The following is a 15,143-nucleotide window of genomic DNA, read 5'->3' as shown; positions in this document are numbered from 1 at the left end:
GGGAAGGGAAGGGAAGGGAAGGGAAAGCCCAGGGGATGAGGTGGCTGCAGATCCCATGGTGACCTCGAGTCTGGGGGTCTCAGACCCTCAGCTGTGGTTTGGGGGCAGCAATGGGAAATCCCCAAAATGGGATTTACTGACGTTTCTCTGTGTGTCCAAACAGGGGGCTGAAGGAAGGGGTGGGAGATGGAACTTTTCACGGGTTCAGAAAGAGCTCAAAACACCACGAGGTGCCACCCATATTCCCAGTGCTACCACAGCTGGGCCTGGAAAAAAGAGCCTGAGAACCCACTGTGGTGTCCCCCACAACCCCCAAAATCCTGTGGGCTGAGCTCAGGTGCTCTGAGGGGCCAATTGGGGATGGAAGGGGCAATTCCCACCTGCTCGGGCTGACTGGGGCTAAAATAGGGGCTAATTGGCTTTTAAAGGAGACCAAGATGGAGGGCAGAGAGATGGGGGTGTCCTGAGAGAAAAGGGGCACCAATTCAGGTGGGGACCCCGAGGGACCCCATGACACCACATCCCACCTCCCCTTCCTTTCAGCCCCATGTCTAAGCCCCCCCATCACCCCCAACCCTAAACCCCCCCCCCCCCCCCGTGTCTCGGCCCCACATCGGCCCCACATCTCCCCCCCCCAAACCCCTCCCAGCCCCACACCGAGCTCCGTGGGGCTGCACTGCCCTCTGCCGTCGTCGCTCCGCAGCGCTACCCGCAGCCCCACGCGCGTCCCTTCCCACGGCTCTGCCTGTGCCCGACCCGAAGGGATTCGGAGGAAAAAAACAAAGCCGAGCATCCCGCGGTGCGGCGTTTGCCCTGCAAAGGGAAACAAACGGAACCATTTAGCCAAAGCCACCGCAGGAACACACTGCGATGAGGCTGGGATTGTGCCGGGAGCAGGGAGGAATTGGCTGCACCGAAGGGCTTTGAACAATTTTATTCTTACTGGTTTAACGGAGTGGATTATTATTATTATTATCATCATCATTTTCTTTTTTCCTAAGGTCTCCCCCCGCCGTTCCTGCTCTAATCAGGTCAAAAGCTGATTTGGAAATAATCACCAGAGAGTGTGGGGGGGGGGGCGGGGGGGGGGGATCCAACCAAGAGAATTAAGCCCAAGCTGTGCATTTCATATTATTAATTGAAAGCCTGGCACAGATAATGCATCCCTTCTCCAGGCTGAGCCCCATAAGCTGCTCCAGCAGCAGCCCCTGTCCCCCTGTGGGGTGTGCAGGATTAGGGCTGAGCACGGGAGGGCAGAAAGCAGGGAGCATCTGGGGGTTGGCAGGGGGGGTGGGGTGCAAACAGAGCAGCACAGGAACCCATCTGATAGCACGGGTTGATTGCGGGGTGTTACTGGGGCTCGTTTGCTCATCCCTGCTCTGACCACATCAAGACACAGCTGGGAATGAGTGGAATATATCAAAGTTTACTTCTGCATCGCCCCGCAGAGCAAAGCGCGCGCAACAGACCTGCTGTGTCACAGGAAGGTACATTCATGAGTCAGTGAGACCCTCCCCCACCCCCCATCCCCCAAAACAGGGGGGTTTTGTTCTTTAAATTAAAAAAAAAAAAAAAAAAAGCAACACAAAAGCCGAGCTGTGATCTTCCAGCAGGATTCACGCAGCCTCTGAGGAAAGCTGCAGCAGGCAGAAGCGCGGTGCGGTGAAGCAGGAGGCCGGGCTGCAGCTGGCAGCGATCTCAGCAGGATGGGGACGGTGCTGCTGTGCCCCAGCCCTCCATCCCAAGGCTGGCGGGGTGCAGGGGGGATCAGTGGTCCTGTAGAAGCTTTCTGCTCAGCCCTGAGCTCAACTCTGAGCCTCCTCGGAGCCTGCAAGGACGGCCTCTGCCGCAGGGTGACATTGGGGTGCCTGAAGGATGCTCGCTCACTGTGTCCCCACGCCTCCAGTTCTGAGCGTTATCTGCCTGATGGCAACCAAAGTCCCAGCCGTCCTGCTGAGCCCTGCAGGATCCACGCAGGGTCGGCACTGCAGTAAGGACCGGTCCTCTTTGCTCCCTGCCCTCCCAGGATGCACAGTCCAAAGCCCAACCTGGGGCTGGTGGATGTGGGGTGGCCCCCAACCCCTTTAGTTCTGCATGGGGCTGCACTCAGGCTCAGTGTCAGTACTCATGTCCCGATGTGAGGCTTAGGTGGGGAATGGGCACAGCCCCATTGCGGCTGCTGCTTCCAGGGGGTGCCGACAGCAGGTTCCCCTTTGTTGCCTCCAGACCTTGTGATCTTCCAGGGAAACCTCCGACCCTGCAGGATCCCCCAACCCCACAGAGGTTCCCAGACCTGCTGGGTTCCCCCCCACCATGCACTCAAGGGCCAAAATCCTGCTGTGTCCTTCAAGCATTCCAAACCCCAGAGTCCCCCAGGGACCCTTTCACGCTCATTCTTCAGGGCACCCCCAGGTTCCAGACCCTGCTAAGTACTCTGGAGCTCCCCAATCCCACTGAGCCCCTAAAGGAACTCCAAGCATCCCAGCCCCCTCCCCATTAAACCACCCCTAAGGACTCCAGACCCCGCTGGATTTCCTCCTCCCTCCATGGGCTCCCCCTGACCCCGCAGGGTCCCCCCACCAGAGCAAGCTTTGTCAGACCCCAAAACCCACAGAATCCCCCTAACACCCCCCCAACTCACAGCACCATCAGGCACCCTCACAGCCCCCAGACCCCGCTGGGTCCCCCTGTGTCCTGCAGGACCCCCAAACCCACAGCGTTCCCATGACAGCTCTCACATCCACACGCCCCGACCCTTCACACCCCCTCAGCTCCCTCCGGCTCCCCAAACCCACAGCGCTCTCACGAAGCCCGCAGCACCCCACAGCTCCCCCCACCCTCCCCCCCTTTTCTAAGCGGGGCTGCGCGGTGCAGCGGGCAGCCTCCTGCTGGGGGTGTGCACGGAGGAACGCCGCGCTCTCCCCGTCGCCCAGGGCACGCAGCTTCGGAGCGCTCGGGCCGCGGCAAGCAAAGCACCGGGTCGGGGGCGAGGGCGGCGGCGGAGCCCCTTCTGCAAACGCTGCCCCTGCGCGGCCAGCGCCAGCTGCGCCTGTGCCACGCCGCTCCCCAGCCGGCTCAGCGCCTCGGCTCGGGCGGCCAGGCGCAGCTCGGCGTGCCGCAGCGCGCAGTGCACCTGAACCACGCGGCCCTCCAGCTCCGCCGCGGCTCTCCGCCGGCACTCCGCAGCCACCAGGCGCCGCCGCGCCGCCGCCAGCTCCAGCGAGCCGCCGCTTCCTCCTCCTCCTCCTCCCGATGCCGTTCCTCGTCCCGATGCCGTCGCTGCCGCTCCTTCCCCAGCCGCCGTGCCGGTGCTGCTGCCGGAGCGCTCCGGGCGCTGCTCGTCCGTCGGAGCCGGGGATGCGGCGTCCGCTGTCGCCATGGGGAGGAGACGGGCGGAGGGAGAGCGGCGGTGCGGGTATAGCGGGGGGGCGGGGTGATGCTGCATGGAGCGGCACCGGGGGGCGGCACCGACAGCGGGGAGGGGAGGGAATGGGAGGGGTGCTGGGGAGTAATGGGAGGGACTGGCTGGGATGCTGGGTGTACTGGGAGGGGTTGGATGGGATACTGGGGAGTAATGGGAGGAGTTGGATGGATATTGGGGGTACTGGGGGGGGGGTACTGGGGGGACTTGGAGATCTTGGTGGGATACTGGAAGGTATTGGGAGGGGTTGCATGGGATACTGGGGGTACTGGGAGGGGATACTGGGATACTGGGGAGTAATGGGAGGGACTGGGTGGGATACTGGGGATACTGGGAGGGGATGGATGAGATACTGGGGGTAATGGGAAAGGACATAGGGATACTGGGGAGTACTGGGAAGGACTGGCTGGGATACTGGGGGTAGTCTGAGATGTTGATGGGTACTGGGGGATACTGGGAGGGGATGGATGGGATACTGGGGATACTGAGAGGGGATACTGGGATACTAGGGGTTCTGGGAGAGGTTGATGGGATACTGGAAGGTACTGGGAGCAGTTGGATGGGATGCTGTAAGGGGATGACTGGAATACTGAGGGGTAGTAGGATGGGATACTGGGATGGGCTGAATGGGATGCTAGGAAGGGATGAGTGGGATACTGGGGAATAGTGGGAGAGTATGGATGGGATACTGGGGAGGTACTGGGGGTACTGGGAAGGGATGAATGGGATACTGGGGGTACTGGGAGAAGTTGTGTGGGACACTGGGAGGGGATGTATGAGATACTGGGGAGTTGTGGGAGGGACTGGCTGGGATACTGGGCAAGTACTAGGAGGGGAAGAACGGGATACTGGGGGTACTGGGAGGGAATGGGTGGCATCCTGGGGAGAAGTGGGAGGAGTTGGATTGGATACTGGAAGGTATGGGAGGGGCTGAAGGGATGCTGGGAGTACTGGGAGGAGAAGAATGGGCTGGGTGGGATACTGGGGATTATTAGGAAGGGCTGGGATACCAAGGTGATGCTAGGAAGAGTCAGTTGGGATACTGGGGAGATTCTGGGAAGGTGCTGGCCATGGCACTGGGGATTAGTGGGAAGGGTCAGGTGGAATACTGAGGGGATGCTGGGGAAGGGTGGGTTGGGATGGGATGTGGAAGGATTACTGGGAAAGGTTGGTTAGGACATGGGTTACTGGGAAGGGCCAGTGCAGATACTGGGATTTTACTGTGAAGGACTGACTCAAAATAATTGCCTGGCTGGGTTTTTTGGTTTTGTTTGTTTGTTTGTTTGCTTCCCCTCTTTACAAAGGCTTGTATAGGCTGGGAAAAGTGGGACAGGCAGCGTCATTCGCTGAGCAAATGGGATGAAGGGACATCACAGAGAATGTGGGTCCCCCGTGCAGGGCTGGGGGCTGACGTAGGAAACCTCAGGGAGGGGGGTCGTTGAGGAAGGGCTCTGAGGGATGGTGATCCATCGGGACAGGGATGCTTTGAGGCTAGGAACTTGGGCGTGGGGATTACAGGGACAGGGACCTCGGGGATAGTGAGCATTGGGTGTGAGGACTGTTTGAGGCACGGAGCCCTGGGGACAGGGACCTCAGAGCTGGGGATCTCTGAGGGCAGGGGTGCTTTGGGACAGGACTCCTTGGGGACAACAATCCCTTGGGACAGAGATGCTTTGAGGTGAGGATCCTTGGGGCAAGGAACTTGGGAATGGGGATTTCAGAACAGTAATGCAGAGACCTTTGGGGACAAGAATCCTCAGGGAGAGGGGACGAGTGCTGAGATACAGCCTCTGGGGATGGAAACCTTCAAGGACAAGGATCCTCGGGGATGGGGGAATGAGTTCTGTCTGAGATACAGCCTCTCAGGGACAGGGACCTTTGGGAACAAGGATCTCTGGGGACAGAAGGTGACGAGGGCTGCTTGAGACAGAGACCTTTGGGGACCTCTGGGACTTTCTGGGAAAGAAACTATTTTTTTGCTACTTTTTGTTTGTTTGGTTGGTTGGTTTTTCAGGTCTTTTTTTTAGAATTTTATACTTTTTTTGTGTTTTAAGTGCTCAAATAGTGGAACTAAAATTAGCCGCACAAGAAAAAAAAAATCAGAACAGGGCCGGGATATTATTTCTGTTGGCTCCCTTCAGATCAGCCTGACAAGGTATGGCCAGAGCTCTGCTTGAGATACAGACCCTCGGCGACAGGGTCCTACTGGGACAAGGATCCTCAGGGACAGCAGGGGACGAGGGTTGCTCGAGACGGACAGGGGGTCAGGGGATGAGTGCTGTCACAGACCCTGAGGACACGGACGCGGGGCGAGGAACGTCGGCGCTCAGCCGGGCGCAGCGCTGCGCTCGGGTCGGGGTCGCACCGCTCTTCGCGCTTCGCGCTCCCGTGTCCCTCGCGGCGCTCCGTCGGGCGGGTCACGTGGGCTCACCTGGCCCAGGTGGGGCGGGGCCGGCGCCGCTCCCTGCTCGCAGGTAACGCCGGGACCCCGCGCGTCCCCCGCAGCGGCACCGGGAGGAGGGGAGCGGCCGGCGGTTCCTGTCCTGCCCCGCTCTGCTTTCCCCTCCCAGCTCCGCCCGCCCCGGGGTTCGTCCCCTTTCTCCCCGTTCCAGAGTCGGGCCCGACCCCCCGCCCAGGCCCCGCAGCCGCGTCCAGGCCTCCTCTTCTTCCTCCTCTTCCTCCTCCTCCGGTCCCATCGCGGGGTGCTGAGGATCCTCTGAGAGCGCTGGGAGCCCCAACCCCAACCCTCGTTGTCTCGGTGCCGTTCTACGGGCAGCGGGGCTGCGCTCCTCACCGGCAGCTTGCTGGGTGGGGGGCGTCGGTGGTGCGGGGGGCTCCTCCTGCAGGCTGTGCGTGGTTGGGGGGGGGCTGCGGTTCCTCCTGTCCGTCTGAGCCGAGTTTGCACCTCCGTGTCGGTATCAGCTCCAGCGCTGGGGTCCTGCTGCTAACGGGATGCTCTGATCCCCCCTCCCACCCCCCACCGGCATGGGTGTGGGTGAACCCGCGGGGCCAAAACCCCCATCTGGAGGATGCTCACAGCCTCGTTTATTTGCTTTGTTGAAACCTTTTTTAAAGGAACCTCTTTCTGCTGAACAATGACGATCTTAGACCCCGGCTAACTGGCACAGCTCACGGCTCCCACACTGCTCCTCCCAGGCAGATGGTGGAGTCCTCTGTGAGGATCGGCTCCTTTCAAACCAGGCGCCTGTGTGAGAAGAGGGAAAGCTGCCAGCTGCCCTGTGAGTATCAGCTCTGCTGTGGATTCAAGTTACGTACAGCTGCGTTAAGCTGCTGTCAGTCCCTACGCCAAAGAAACCCATCGAGTCCATAGGCTGTGTGCTCAGCACGGCGTGCTGCCAGCACAGAGGGGGGTGCTGTGACACAGAGGGGCTGAGTGCAGCACTTTGGGGCTGGAGGTGTTTGTGAGTGGAGGTGTCATCTCTGCACCGGGCCTGGGTTGTCCTTTTCTGGGCACCAAAGATGCTTTGACATGTCAGAATGTTGTGGGTCGTTACGTAAGGGATGGCTGCAGTCCGGGTGTTGGATCTGGGGGGGGGAGCTGGGTATGAAGGGAAGCATCCCATTAAGCAGTGATTAGATCAGCTCAGATGGCTTTTGTTCAGTGCTAAATTCTGAGCTGAGTTCTGAAAACAGCAAAGCTGAGAACAGAGTAGGACTGCTGTTCTGAAGTGGAAGCAATGGAACTCGCTGTTCGTGCTCTGTCTGGAGAGCTCTGCCTGTTTGGCACTGGAATTGGGGTTTGTATTAAATTCGTTGTCCAGGAATGTGCAAAGGAACTCCAGAAACATGTGCTGCTTACAAATTGCTATAAGCTAATGGAGCCAAAAGGTTCCTGGAAAGCAGCGATGCGACACGACTGCCGGGGGAGTGTTTTCCCTGTGCTTCTTTCTAATGGTACTGCTGCTTTTTGTTTTCCTTTCTCTTTTATTTATTAAAAAAAAAAAAAAGGCAGTGATCTGACGAGGGCAGGTATCTGTGCTTGAGTTGCCCTATAGAAAGAAAAAAGCAGGGACAGCCCAAAAGCACTTAAGCTGTGGCTGGGCTCTCGCTGTTTATTAATTGACCTAATTAGTATTTAGAAGGATCTCTTGGGGGTCCTGGGTGAGAAGCTCAGAAAGCAAGGGCAACTGAGGGGCCCAGCACAGCCTGGAATAAAAGCAGCAGCGATGAAAGCAGAGGGACAGCCTCGACCCAGCATCTCTCACTATGGTGTGTGGTGGCAACGAGAGCAGCTTGCTTTAGGATTCCTGCAGCACAGCTTTGTGGAAGCTTTGCTCCCACGAGATGTGATTTGAGAGAGGATCTTCAATCCAGATGCAGAGGTTGGCTTTCTCAGCAAAGTCCAGGACGTGACACGGCCGTGACTGGCAAAATTCATCAGTGTTAGTAATGCCATCGTTGCTAAATCCTCTACATGTGAATGGTGGCAGATGATTTGGAGCATGAATTGACAGTTGCATAATTGATTACTTGTCATCTCCTCCTAGGCACAGTGTGTTTTGAAACGGGTGAGTGCTGTCAGGTAATCCCAGAGAATGAAAGGCAAAGGGGAAGCTGTTGAAAAGAGGATGCTTTGCCTTTGGAGCCTGGCTGCCAGCTCCACCTGTGCATTTATTGCTTGGAGGCAGCAGCTCTGTAGCAGCACGAGGTGAACCTCTTCTGAAGGCTACGGGGATTTTGGTGCCTTAAAGGGGCCCTTCTATAACACTTCTTTCCTGGTTTGAGCATTGAGTGAGAGCAAACGATGTGGTTTGGTAGCTGGGGGACTCTGAACTGCACAGCAGCCTCCCCGTGTGTGCAGTGAGCGTGCACAGCGTGAGTCCTAATGCCAAATGGTTCTCAGACTACACTGAATTTGAGATGGAGCCTCACTGAATTTGGATTTGGGTCCTTCTCGTGTTACTGGCAGCTTGCTAAGGCGGCAGATGCTTGGCTTGACTTGAAACCTCCTTGTCCTTCAGGTGCTTGAGCCATGCTGGGCCGAAAAGCAGGACCCCCCCACAGCCTGAACAGCCACCGCCAGAAAAACCAGTCCTACCAGCAGGCCGTGCCCCCGAGGAGCCGACCATCCAAGGAGGCCGAGGTCGGGCTGGAGGTGTTGGGTGGTTTGACTCCTGAAATCAAACAGAGCCGCGCCAGAGCCCAGCAGATGCGGGACAGGAAAGGTCGCAAAGCTGACCTCAAGGACTCTAATGGGAGAGAGGCAGAAACCATTACCTTCATCTCCGGCACGGCGGAGGCTCCTGCAAACCAGAGCTTCTGCTGTTCCTCTCTGTCTCATGCCTGGAAAACGTACAAAGCTGTTTTCTGTTGCATAGTGACCTGTGGGGGCTGCTTTCAGGACTGCAGTGTCTGCATCCCCTATCCAGGGCCTGCCGAGTCCTCCACCGACGATGGGAAGAATGGAGATTACAACGGGCGGCTGCCAAACAGCCCTGCCAACGTCTCTCCCACCGAGAAGAACGGGAACCAGATCAAAAAGTCCCACATGGGCAGCAGTTTCAGTTACCCAGATGTCAAACTGAAGGGCATTCCTGTCTATCAGAACAGGAGCCTGGGCCACCATCTGGAATCAGATTCGTGCTTCAAAGAGCTGCTGCCGGAGAAGCCCCTCAGGAACAGCATAGAAAAGCCTCCGCTCCCCAGCAGCCACCGGAGCTCAGAGGAGTATTATTCCTTCCACGAGTCTGACCTGGATATCAGCGAGCTGAACGGCTCCATGTCCAGCAGGGAGATCGACGTCCTGATCTTCAAGAAGCTGACAGAGCTCTTCAGCGTCCACCAGATCGACGAGCTGGCCAAGTGCACGTCAGACACTGTCTTCCTGGAGAAGACCAACAAGATCTCAGACCTCATCAATAGCATAACTCAGGACTACAACCTGGATGAGCAGGATGCTGAATGCAGGCTGGTCCGAGGCATCATCCGCATCAGCACTCGGAAAAGCAGGGTCCGGCCCCACATTTCTGTTCCAGCCAGCCAGAGCCATGAGGAAAAGTCCAGCAGAGGCAACGCGCCGGATAGTGGGAATGAAACAATGCTGGAGTCCACGGTCATCAGCCAGGACGGTGCGTGCAGGTTTCAGGTGTTACAGGGGCTGTTTCATCAGAGCTGTCAGATGTGCTGATGGAGTGGGGTTGAAAACTGATGGCTGTCTTCAGAGTGGGCGTCTGTCAATGGGGGTCTTTCTGTATTACCAGAGAGTTCTGCTTGTCACCAGTCACTGCTTTCTTGATGCTATCTTTCACTGTCAGGGAAGTTTGCACTGAGCAATGGAAAGGTTCGTTCTGCTGCTTCCTCTGCACCTCTATGCTAGGCAGAAAGACTGTGAGTCAAACTTAACTGGTATGACCAGACAAGCTGGCTTGTGCCAGAGGATGTCCAGTTACCAAGCTGCCTCTCTACCCCGTGTTCTAGCACCGTTCTTGGCAATGCCACCCTTAAACCACCAAGACAGAGTGCCTCATTGGAGCTCAGCCTTCCTACAGGAGGGGTGAGGAGAAGCCAGCAAACAGCCCTGCAAAGAGGGGGAAAGGGCTTTTGTCACAGTGTGGGTGTGCACACTTATTCCAAGGACACTGTCCTTGTCTGGAGCAGCCTGAATTGAGTGACCTCTAAAACAGGCAGGAGCGTTGTAGAAAGACCTGGAAAAGCTGAGCGTGGGGTCAGGAGACATCCAGAAGTCACAGAGGAAACTGGGTGGCTGTCATGCTTCCCAGCTCAGCAGCGAGGCTGCTGTTGCTTCCTGGTATTTATAGCTCCCATTACTGGGACAATGGTGGAAGCAATCTGAAGAATAAGACGCTGCCTCTGCTGCTAGCTGAGGGTGGTGCCTTGTGAAGGAGAGCCTCGTGCATTCCCTGACGGGTGTCTTTACTCTTGAGTCATAGCTGCCCGTCCTTTCCTGGCTTCTTCCTGACCTTCTTGGTTTTTCTTGCAGATTTGGCCGTGCAAATATCAGAGGAAACACCAGCAGATGTGCTGGCCAGGAACATGAGGCGGCACAGCAGCGCAGGTAACGTGCCTGGCCAGAGGTCTTTGCAGTGGGTGAGCTGCAGGAAGGGGGGGTTGGCAGGAGGGAGCAGAGCACCCTGAGCTCCTCACAGCAGTGTGCCTTCAGTTTTCACCCTTTGCTGAGGTGACGGCTGCCTCTTAGGGTGCTGTAAGGTGTTTCCTTCTCTCAGGAGTGAAGGGGGGCTCAGAAGGCTGCGAGCTGCCCGGGTTTGGTGGCTCCTCCTGAAAGAGAAGGGAACCCACTGCAGAGCTGTGCCTGTGCTCAGCATTTGTCCCAAGAGCTTCCAGTCTGCAGGTATCTTGACAAAGTCTGGGGCTCTGCCTGGGGCGTGAGCAGCTGAGGTCGGATCACATGGGAACCGTGCAAAGGGAAGCAGAGGAGAGCAGCTGCCTGTCCCCTGAGCTCTGATCCTCGTGGCATGCATGCTACACTCCAAAGAGCTGCCCAGGGCTAAAAGACAAGTTTTCTCCTGCATAATAACAGATCTCTCCTAGAAGATGGCCACAATGCAGGCAGGGTTGTTCCCTGCCCGTGGGCTTTGTGTGGCTTTCTCCTCCCTCATGATACACAATGCCTTTTGTGGCAGCTGCTTGCCTGACTGCCTGGCACTTGGCTGCTGTAGTCCATCGTATCTAATGTCACCGTCTCTTCTTTTTTCCTCTCCAAGGCTCTCCAACAAGCAGAGATTCCTCTTTCCAAGACACAGAGACTGACTCATCTGGAGCACCTCTGCTTCAGGTGTATTGTTAAGAAAAGGGACCCAAACAGCAGGCAGGCATTGCAAGGCTTTGCTGCAGATTTCTCTTTCCATATGGAGCATATTATGTCACTTTTTCCCCCCAGTCTACCCACATCCTTTGTTGAAGCCAAAGTTCTCCTACTGTCTGAGTTTCACTGGGAATTTTTTTTTTTCTTTGGACAATACAGAACATTAAGGAAGTGAACTGTGGAGCTAATGCACTTGGGAGGTGGAATGTGTGCCCAGGGAGGAGAAATGGACAAGGAAGTGCTCGATGATTTTATTTCCAGTCTTCACGTTCCAGCAATCTCAGTGACCCAGCTCCTTCCCTGCTTTGAGAATGTGCTGTACATTTCTTGCTTGCTGGCATTGCAGAAGTTAACCTGGGGAGGGGATGTCAGGGGGTGTCTGCGTTAGTGACAGTGCTGAGGCAAAGGCCAGGCACCTGCTCTCTAAGGACCCAGATCTCTGTGTAAAGAGCCTGGGTTGGTGGTCCCAGAAGCACAAGTCCTCTGCCCGTGGCGTTGCAGATCTGCCTTTTCCTGCTGCCCTTAGTGTCGTTTCCCATTGCCCTGTAAGGAGAAGGTTCAGCTGATGCGGTTTGTTTCAACTTTGGCCTCTGGGCCCCTCTCCCAAGATAGTGCCAGCTGCATGGAGGCAATGCTTGAACTGCTGCCCTCCTCATCCTCCCCAGCTACTCCCAGTCTGATCTGAGCTGCACACATTGACCTGTGGCTTGCGTGCCAGCCTGCTCTCCTCTCTCACTCACCACCAAGCCCTGTGCATTTCCCCATCGTGCTTGTTGTCAGGCTGGCTGCTGGGGCAGCCCTGCAACGTGGGTTATATGAGGTATGTGAGACAACTCCTTCATTTTTAGTTCTTATTTTTTCTGATAAAGACTTGGACTGTTTGCTCTGCCAGAAAATCCCATCAAAGTATCCTAACTTGAATGAAAGCCTCCCTCAGAGAGCATCTGCACAGGACCTGGGAGAAGCCGCTTGCTCCTACACAGCCCTGTGAGTGCTCAGCACCTTCTCTTACTTCTGCTCTTCTTTCACAGCCACGTACAGCTGTGGCATTGCTACCCCAAGGGCACAGAGCCAGATGACCTTGAGGGCTGCAGCAGGAGGAAGCTGTACCTTGCTGGTGTTGCCACTTGTTTTTTTATCAGAAAGCAAACATGCAAGGCCATGGGACTTGTTTATACTTTAGGTGCCCTTGGACATGACTACAAAATGTTGGGTTGGATTTCCCATCAACGCAATCAACCCACTGGTTTCTGAGGAGGGGGAAACCAAAGTCGGTCCCATGCTTTGGTGCAGACTGTGTTTGTGTGCCTTAATTGAACTGAAACGTGCCTTAATTGAACTGAAACGTGCCTTAATTGAACTGAAATGTGCCTTAATTGAACTGAAACGTGCCTTGAGTTCATAGCCCATGATTACTCTCCCAAAGGTTGGGTAGGGGGAAGAGGATTAAATTCTTGACGTAAGCAGTCAAACTTATTTAAGTGGCCAAAGTCCTTTGAAATGTGCAGCCCAAGTCCCTGTCAGAGCCTGTTTTTGTAAACTGCTCACATTTCCCAGCGTGATTTCATGAATCATGGACATCACTGAGACCACACCTTGAGACACTGACTGAGATATTGGCAATAAAGGGGTCTGAGCCATTGGTTTGGCGTGCCCTCCTGGTGTTGTCATCAGCACTGGCTGTGAAAAACCCTCTCTGTGCAAGGAAGAGACATGAAGCAAGGACAGCGTGGGGCCCGGATCGGCTGCTTGGTGACCTTCAGAATGCCACATGGACCCACTCTGCTTCCTGCTCCTGAGTGGGTTTGCCCATACCTCTGCAATGAGTTTCCTTACACCTGTACAGCACTGTGGCTCATGCAGCTCTGTGTGCTTTGCGGTGGAGATGAGGGGTGAGAATGAACTTGCAAAGAGCTGCCAGCTGCTACTACAGGTGCAATGGCACTTCTTTATGTTTAGTCTGCATACTGTGAGCCAATGCGTATGGATCAAGCTTGCAAAACACACACCAAAATCTGCTGGACCCTGCAGCTGGTGCACCTGTGGTGTCTTATGGCATTCATCTCCCTTCCTCACCCTTAACATCTGATTCAGTCTATTTTTTTTTAATATAAAGCAGGAGATGTGCTCTTTACCTGTGCTGTCTTTTGTGTTCTTGTGTTATGAGGGAGCCTGGGCTGAGGAGGAAGGCTGTTCTGCCTTCCCAGCAGTGCGTGCAAAGCGGTGGTTGTGTGTTTGGGGGGGGGAGGGGGTTGTTCTGAGGGCTGAATGCAGGGCTGGTGTGCAGGGCACAGGGAAGGAGGGTGCAGGTGGAGAACCCTCTGTGGAAACACAGGCTTTCCCCAAGGCTGAAGCTGGAACTGAGCTCTGGGAGAACTCAGCCTGAGGGGAGAATTTCCAAGGGCGTGAATGCTTCTTGCTAGAAAGTGCCACGAGTGCCAGCTGTGCTTTGTTACACGAGGATTGCAGTTCAACCTGACCACCCTTGGCCAGCAGGCAGCGTCTCGTGCAAGAGATGTGTTCCTTGGGATGGTTTTAAGCCCATGAGTGGGCACTGCTGCCTTCTCTCAGCTGGAAACGGGCTGCCGCAGCGAGCTGCAGTGCCTGCAGCGCTCAGAACGGCCTATTGCTGCCCCGCGGCAACGCAGCCAAGGCTCCCTGCAGCGCCGCGCTGGGACGTGGCTGTCACTGCTGTCCCTGCCATCCCCACCTGCTGCTGAGCTGCCCTGCTAGTTCCTCCTGCAAGTCCAGGCTGTTTCTTTGCCCTCCGAATGCCCTTTCTGTGAGTTCCTGCAGCGCTCTTCCTGGAAGAGATCAGTCTTCCTCCTGCGTGAATCTGGGCATTGGATGGTGCAGGGTGTCTGTTCCTGATGTGCATCCCAGCTCCTGCTTCCCCTGAGGATCCAGGGAGGACGCTGTGCTTCTGTCTGCTGGGTGCACCGTATGCACAACGCAGGATCTCATCTCCAAACCAGCAGCATCGTTCCAGATCAGTGCTATCAGACCACTGTCATTTCTGGACAGATTTTATACCTTTGCATATAGAACAATGTACACACAGCTTCTGCATCCCTGCCGTAAGCTCTGTGCTCAGTAACCTGCTTTGCAGCATGAGTTTGCTGCATCGATCTGGGTTCGCTCACAGCTGCACAGGGAACCGCTGCTATTTTCTGTCTGCTGAAGGTCGTGTTTGCCGTTGACCAAACCATCAGTTGTTCATGGAATGGTTTTTTGTTGTTTTTTTTTTTTTTTCGCTTGGGGCAAAACAGAGCGACCTGACGCAGTGGGGATGGCAGCCTTTCACCCCAATGAAGGTGCAGGGGCACTTCCTGCTGGGAGCGTGACTCAGCACCGCCGCTCTCCTGAAGGCCGTGATGTTGTTGGGCTCAGCTGTGCAAGGAAAGTCCACAGGCGCTGCTGTGTGCGTGTCCTGGTGCTGCAGGAAGCTGTGCCCCCCCCTCCCCCCCTTGTACAGCAGGGATGGGATTTCGGCACAGCTTACAGCTTGGAAAGCAGGCAATCTTCAGCCCAACTTTACAGCCTGGTCCTTCGTGGCGGAGGAGTGGTGGCTTTCCCTCAAAGCAAGCAGTGATGAGACACATCTGCTGCCTCTTTTCCTTCCTTGGGGTTCCCAAAGCAGCCTGTTCCTGAGCAATCTGAGCAGCAATCATCATTACAAACAAGTGCAGCAAGAGCTGTTGTCGGGGAAAAAAAAGACCAGGAGACACTTTGGGCACAGGAAAGCCCGTGTGGTCTAGCATTTTGCTTTTAAAAGATGGGAGGAGGCTTTGGCTCTTTTTTGGGATCAGGACCACCCTGCTGGATCCCACAGCATTGCTGGAGCAGGCCCAACGTGTCAGACCTTCTGCCCCACTAAAAGCCAAGGGTGCAGGGTGCAAGCTGTGTCCCCCCCAGCCT

General features: G+C 56.0%; 2 protein-coding genes across 4 annotated transcripts; one reads left to right on the top strand and one right to left on the bottom strand.

The window, feature by feature from the left end:
* Positions 1-2,851: 2,851 nt before the first annotated feature.
* Positions 2,852-3,379, bottom strand: TRNP1 (TMF1 regulated nuclear protein 1). The gene has a single exon (XM_042834593.1). The coding sequence runs from the start codon at positions 3,377-3,379 to the stop codon at positions 2,852-2,854; it is 528 nt and encodes a 175-aa protein (XP_042690527.1).
* Positions 3,380-5,832: 2,453 nt separating this feature from the next.
* On the top strand, positions 5,833-13,359 carry KDF1 (keratinocyte differentiation factor 1). 3 transcript variants are annotated; one of them, XM_042834675.1, is made up of 5 exons: positions 5,833-5,895; positions 6,497-6,660; positions 8,404-9,510; positions 10,383-10,457; positions 11,385-13,359. In XM_042834675.1, the coding sequence occupies exons 3-5, from the start codon at positions 8,415-8,417 to the stop codon at positions 11,390-11,392; spliced, it is 1,179 nt and encodes a 392-aa protein (XP_042690609.1). In that variant the 5' UTR covers positions 5,833-5,895; positions 6,497-6,660; positions 8,404-8,414; the 3' UTR covers positions 11,393-13,359. The 3 variants fall into 3 exon arrangements, with proteins under 3 accessions (XP_042690609.1, XP_042690607.1, XP_042690608.1); XM_042834673.1 differs by having other exon boundaries at positions 11,125-13,359; XM_042834674.1 differs by lacking the exon at positions 5,833-5,895 and adding an exon at positions 5,934-6,007 and having other exon boundaries at positions 11,125-13,359.
* The last annotated feature ends 1,784 nt before the right edge of the window (positions 13,360-15,143 follow it).

This window comes from Centrocercus urophasianus, unplaced genomic scaffold (assembly GCF_019232065.1).
Source record: "Centrocercus urophasianus isolate 14NV4802_14NV808 unplaced genomic scaffold, USGS_Curo_1.0 seq_48, whole genome shotgun sequence".
In the NCBI taxonomy this organism is placed as follows: domain Eukaryota; kingdom Metazoa; phylum Chordata; class Aves; order Galliformes; family Phasianidae; genus Centrocercus; species Centrocercus urophasianus.
Note: the sequence above shows the minus strand (reverse complement) of the source record. Positions and strands in the feature narration are given on the sequence as shown.